The sequence below is a fragment of the Erpetoichthys calabaricus genome, chromosome 3 (genome assembly GCF_900747795.2).
Source record: "Erpetoichthys calabaricus chromosome 3, fErpCal1.3, whole genome shotgun sequence".
In the NCBI taxonomy this organism is placed as follows: domain Eukaryota; kingdom Metazoa; phylum Chordata; class Cladistia; order Polypteriformes; family Polypteridae; genus Erpetoichthys; species Erpetoichthys calabaricus.
In genome coordinates this window covers 291,721,372-291,727,513 of record NC_041396.2, presented here as the reverse complement: position 1 = coordinate 291,727,513, position 6,142 = coordinate 291,721,372, and the positions used below count along the sequence as shown (strand labels likewise).

The window sequence follows — 6,142 nt, the reverse complement described above, 5'->3', positions numbered from 1 at the left end:
GCCAGCCTTCTCTCTGTGCTCCAGGTGGCCCCCTGGGGACCCATTTAAATGACAGGCGAAACATTGGTGTTAAAATCAGGCGGCATAAACAATTGTTGCCGCTTATTACGGTTTTTTTTTTCAAACGACTAATGCACGTAAGTCTCGCTTGTTTACAAATGGGGTGAATTAATTGCCGGTAATTTTATGGAAACATTCTAAGTAACGGAAAACATTCAAACCTTATAACACGTCTTTATGTTAAAAGATCACTGAATGAATCAAAGCAGTCGGCCTGATTACAAAACATTAAAAGGGAAATAAATTAATATTACCAGTATGAAAGGATGTGTACAGTAAATTGCTCCACTAACATATTACAATGTCAGATCAGCCTCCTCTTTTACTTAATACATTCTTTATTGGTTTTTATAGATTTCATTGAAGTAAATGAGATAAACTCAATCAAACATACAAAGACAGATCTTAACCTTAAGTCCAATCGCACAATGTCTTTGTAAATCTTGTAAAATATATAGTGACATCTTCTTGTTTACATTTATATACTTAGCAGACACTTATTTAAAAAACTTAAAAAGGAGGTCAACATAATCAAGGAACCATCAGTCAAGGGAACTGTTTGAGAACAAGTGTGACGGGACAAGGGTACAAAATTGATCATTGCAAGTGAAGAGCTCCAAACAAAATGCAAATGAGTTACAATTCCTTGGAGACAACAATTTATCAAAGCCATTATCAGTTATTTCTCAAACTCTTGCTGTTCTTTTTATTATTTGAGTTTCAGCTTTTCATCAAATTATGTTCTTGAGGGTCTTCACTGTCGTTCCCGGACTGGAGTTTGAGACTTAATGTGGGACAATGAACAAGTTAGTTAATGTTCCTACTTTTACAGTTCTATAAATGTGTTACTTACTTTGCATTGTATTTTAAATCCCCTTTGGAATGAAGCTAAACTGTTTTAAATAGTATTTGCTAATTTCAATTCATTTTATTAATCTATATTGTGCATAGCATGTGTCACAGGAAGCTTGAGTCTATCCCAACACGATTTGGCATAAGGTAGAACCAGTCCTGTTGAGGATCCCATTCTGTCACAGGGGGTACTCATACATATTTATAGAATTCTTATCCTGAGGAAGGTTAGTGTCAGAAGTTAAACTACTGCAGCAAACATATTTTTGAGTTATTGGAAGGTGGGTAGGCCATGATGGAAAACTCTGAGTATGAGGTGAATGTGCCAACTCCACACAAGAAGTTACCAAGTTGAAAACAGAGTCTAAGTATCTGGAGATAAGAAGCATTAATACTACCATTTCCACCATGACAAACAGCCTTACATTATATAGTGTGGATTGTGCTTTTATACTGTGCAGATACATAAAAATAGATTCAAAAACAAGAAGAAAACTACACATAGTGGTATCTAACAGAACAGAATAAAGCCTCAGTGTTCACAAGTATCTTTTACAAAACAAAATTAATCATTCAAGATGCTTCTTGAACTTCTTTTGTTGAGTACAGATGTTTCATTTCCTGTCAATAATGGTAATATTGCTCTAAAGGTCTTTCTTTAACTTAGTAGTTTTCATTACTGTTGATGTTCAACATGGATCCTCAATACTCCAGTAATGTTTTCCTGTAGACTCCACTAATAATAACCATCTCCTTAACCTTTCTTCAGACCCTGGAGAAACTCTTTTGCAGGTGATATTTAGATGCATCCTAAACAGAAGTATCTGCTAAACATTCCATTACATTTTAATATGTGGGTTTTTTGATTTGAGACCATTCACAACCAAGTAATTATAGATAGATAGCTCTAATGAAAGAGGTTAAAGGTAGATTCTTAAACAACGTTGCATAAAAACATGGTGTTTCTTATGAAAGTCCCCAACCAGCACAAAAATGGATTTCCAATAATAGTACATCATTTACTTGTAGTTCAGATAGATTATTCTTCCCAATCAGGCTCTTCAGTTGTCAACGTTATTCCCTATGTGCGCACTGTATCCTGTGAATAGGATTAAAGAGTTACAGTTTTGAAGAGTTACCATCTCAAAGGAGAGAAAACCTTGTAAGTAGGTACATACACAGAAGTATAATTTTTATCTAAGCAGCTCAAAGCTGCATTGAGGTGGCCATCTTGTCCTCTAGACCTACACATAGGTTTGAGTTTGTGAACATTACTATATCTGCTTCTAGCATACAAACAGGAGATGAGGTAAGGTGATTGCATTTGGTTCAAGTCTGGATTCTGCCTGGTGTTATAAGCTCCTTGTGTTGTGTGTAAGGGCTCACTGAGGCACTAGAATGGGGTTGAATTCGGGCAAAGGCACATGCAAGAATGACATTACAGGTAGAGAACAGTATATGTTGTGTGTGTGTGTAAGGTACTCAAGAAGAGGATTAGGCACTGTACCAATGCAAAGATCAGACAGTTGCAGCTGCCCCTTGTTTCACTGGGATAGCAACGGCAGACGGATGGTGTAAAGTTTCAGCAACCACTTTCTGGTGTTGGACATACAAAGAGAAATGATACCTATTTGAATATTAGGAGCCTGTAGATCCTTGCTGACCTTTGGGCAACAGAAAACTTAGCAGTACAATGACACCAATGGCCACCAGACAGGGTTCTAGCCTGCTGTCCCAGACTTCAGAATGGGGTGTAAAACTGCCTCTGAGCCATAAAGACTTTCCATCTAGGGTACAAAGGAGAGTTAGATTGAAGTCTTAATAAAAAAAAAATCTGAGCTACAGTCTGCCCAGTAAGTGTAAACAAGGATAGGCAGGATGTGAGGATCAGAGTGCTGTTGTCTGTTTGGTAGTTTGGCAAGTATAAGCAAGACATTCTGCCATACAGGAAAAGACTCATGAACTGGAAGCCCCATGATGTTATTGTTTTCTCATTTATTTTATAGTATTATTGCATGTTCTCCCTGTGTTCATTTCTCTTTAATACATCCATCCATCTACTTAACTCATTTATCCAGGGCAGGATCAGAGGGAAAATGGAGCCTATCCCCCCAGGCATAGGGCACAAGAAAGAACAATCCCTGGATAAGGAGCAAGTCTATTGCAGGGTGAACTCACACTAAGGCCAATTTCACACCAGTTGGCATGTCTTTGAACAATGGGAGGAAACCAGAGCTACCCAGAGAAAATATACATGGATATGGGGAGAACATGCAATCTCCATACAGGAAGTACGCCTGGATGCAAACTCCGGTCTCCTTGTTGAGAGGCAGCACTGCTTCCACTATGCCACCATGCCATCCAAAAAGATCACATTTTTGCGTACTTTTAGGATCCTTGGACTTATTTTGACTATGGAGGATTGTTCTTCTAAAAGAAGCAACTTTAGTAATTGAATTACAAAATGTTATGCTGTCATGCATCTAATGGTGTAACCTTTATTTCAGCAAAATCAAAATCTTGAACATTAATTGTGATATTGTTCCTTGCTTTATTTTAAATTGATTTACTGCTGAAGTGTCCTGAAAATAGAAATTGTTCTCTCTACAGAATAGCTTTATTATTTCAATAGGCATTATTATGATACAAATTAACTTTATTCATTAGAAAAACTGCTACATGTTTTGAAATGTTTATATGCCACAGTCAAGGGTTTTTCAAACAAAAGCAAATTTTTTCCCCTGAGTCAGATTTCATGTCCCTGATTGATTGTACCCAAAAGATACACTCAACTCAGTCTTCCGTCATCCTTTTTTTGTAGCACAGGTTTACCTCCTCTGTTATCGTCTTGACCTACGTCAGCATGTTGTCTAATCTCAACTTTTCACTAGGGGACCTGGCCACTATTTTAATCTATTCGAGTTCAATTCTGAAGCACACAACTTCCTCCCAAGATGCAGATCATAGTCCAGCTCATTAGTTCTGCCTCCTTAACAAGCTCACCTGCAGGTATGACGAAGGTTTGTTTCCTAGCAATAATTAACCCTTTATCCCTAACGTGGCAACTGTGTAACCAATGTACATAGCAGAACTTCAAACAAAAAGCTGCCGGCAAAAAAAAAAAATGTATGTAAATCTTTTAATACACAGCCAGAATAACCAGTGTTTATTATTAATACATTTTACTTTATTCTATATAAATTAACTTTATTTCATTTTTATCATATTTATATATAAATATATAATCAAGTATAAGTACATGTTAATGTGGCTCTAGCATATTTTAAAGTAGCAAGCTGTCAGCTCTGTGTTTCTTAAGTTATTTATTATTTTATCATTCAAATCAAAGCAAAATCATTTAATAATGGATGGTTGCTATTATTTATAGTGAAGATAATGTAAAAATGATCTTTGCTATTATTACAAAGATAATGTAAAATACGTAAATATATATCTTAATTTTACTAAGTTTTTTTGTGTTTAAAATTTAAAGACAGTTATTACATATCTTAGGCTAGTGCAATGGCACAGTGGTGAGATCTGCAGCCTCCTAGTAGTGGGCCTTGGTTTTAAATCCTAGTCTGGGCACCGTCTCGATAGCGTTGGTAAGATTTAAGATTTTTTCCAGAAACTGTTTCGCTTCCACTTGTCAAAGGGCATGCTTGATAGACTGTTCGACAATTGAAGCTATATCTGTATGAGGAGGTGCATATGTGTGAGTGACTGTGAGTGTGCTCAGTGATCACCTAGTGGCCCATTCTGTTTTGGTTCCTGCAAGCGGTAAAAGTCACATACAGTATATAAACTCCAGGCCCCTTAATCCCTGGATTGAAATATGAAGATTTTGTTACTTTTTCCTGATCTCTTTATAAAGTGGATAGTGGGTGTTTAAATAATCTTTAGTGCTTTGCATGGTTGACATTTCAAGAAAGCTATTTTGAAAGAAAAATTACATTATTAAAACAGTATATGAAATTTATTCTGCATATTTTATCATTATGTCAACTATTATTTTTCTGCATTATGGTTTTAAGTTGTATTTAAAATTAATTATATTTGTTATGCTGTTATTCTTAACAGTTACAATTAATTGTCATTTGAATTATTTATTTGTTTATTATTATTATTATTATTATTATTACAAAGAAAAACTTTTACCACTTTTGATGAGGTTGTTGTGTAAATATAAGCTATTTAAAATTAAAAATATGTTTTTAAAAAACATGTTTTGAAAAGCCATGAATATGATTCTTAGTGCAGCCAGTATAAAGAATTAGTAATCAGAGGTGTCAAATGAATTATTTGATCATTTCTGTCCTGCTGCTTCCCGAGTACAATTTCTGTGGATGTTTTTTTTTTATCATGTTCTAGGTCATATCAAACCTCTTTTTGTTTTTCAGTTATACTGCTACTTTTTATCATTAGAACAGTACAGGGTGACTCAAAATTATGTTAACTTGCTTCATATGTGCAAGATGATTTACAGGAAGGTCTCAGTAATGGTACTGCTATGTATATACTTATATGAAATTTTTGTGGGTAATTTATGTGCCACATGTGTTGAACATGATGGCGAACAGGTTGAGACAGTCCTGTAAATCATCTTGCACATATGAAGCATGATTTGTGAATAAATTGTTTCCGCCATTCAAAAATTAACATAGTTTTGACTCACCCTCTATATACTGTAAAGTGTAAATTTATATTATATATGTTATTATAGGAATTAAAAATTAGATTAGCTCAGCAGAACTGAAGAGTTAGAATCAGCTAAAATTGACTTGAATCTTGTGGTGATGAGTTTTATATTTTGGTCAAACAATGGGCAAGTCAGGGTTGAGTGGCCTTTTTCTACTACTTCTTGTGTTCATGAATGTTTACTAATAAAACATTAAAGTTTAAGAAGTTTTCCTCTATTACCATAAATGAAATGTATTTTCTCAAAATTTATTTTTGATTGCAGCAGTTTACTGGGAATCTTATATTTGGGTTAGGCATCTCGTTGTCAGCCCAGTGTTATTGGAGCAATCTTGTACACATCCCGGTATGCATTACGTAAGAGGACATATGGAAAGCAGCTCTCTAGCATGTCCTGGGTGAGAAAAGGTGACTCTTCCACAATCTGAAAGAAGAGAGGTATATAGTAAATACATTTTAATAGAAAATATATGGTTAAAAACATCTTGAAAGATATGATGCTTAACCTTTAGAAGATAATATCCAAAAAAAG

At 35.0% G+C, this 6,142-nt stretch overlaps 1 protein-coding gene across 1 annotated transcript in view; it reads right to left on the bottom strand.

Moving 5' to 3' along the window:
- Positions 1–3,540: 3,540 nt before the first annotated feature.
- Positions 3,541–6,142, bottom strand: part of nckap1l (NCK associated protein 1 like) — a 90,663-nt gene continuing 88,061 nt past the window's right edge. The window contains exon 31 of the mRNA XM_051925028.1: positions 3,541–6,034. Coding sequence (XP_051780988.1) covers positions 5,918–6,034 — 117 coding nt within the window. The 3' untranslated portion in view covers positions 3,541–5,917. The remainder of the gene's footprint in view (positions 6,035–6,142) is intronic.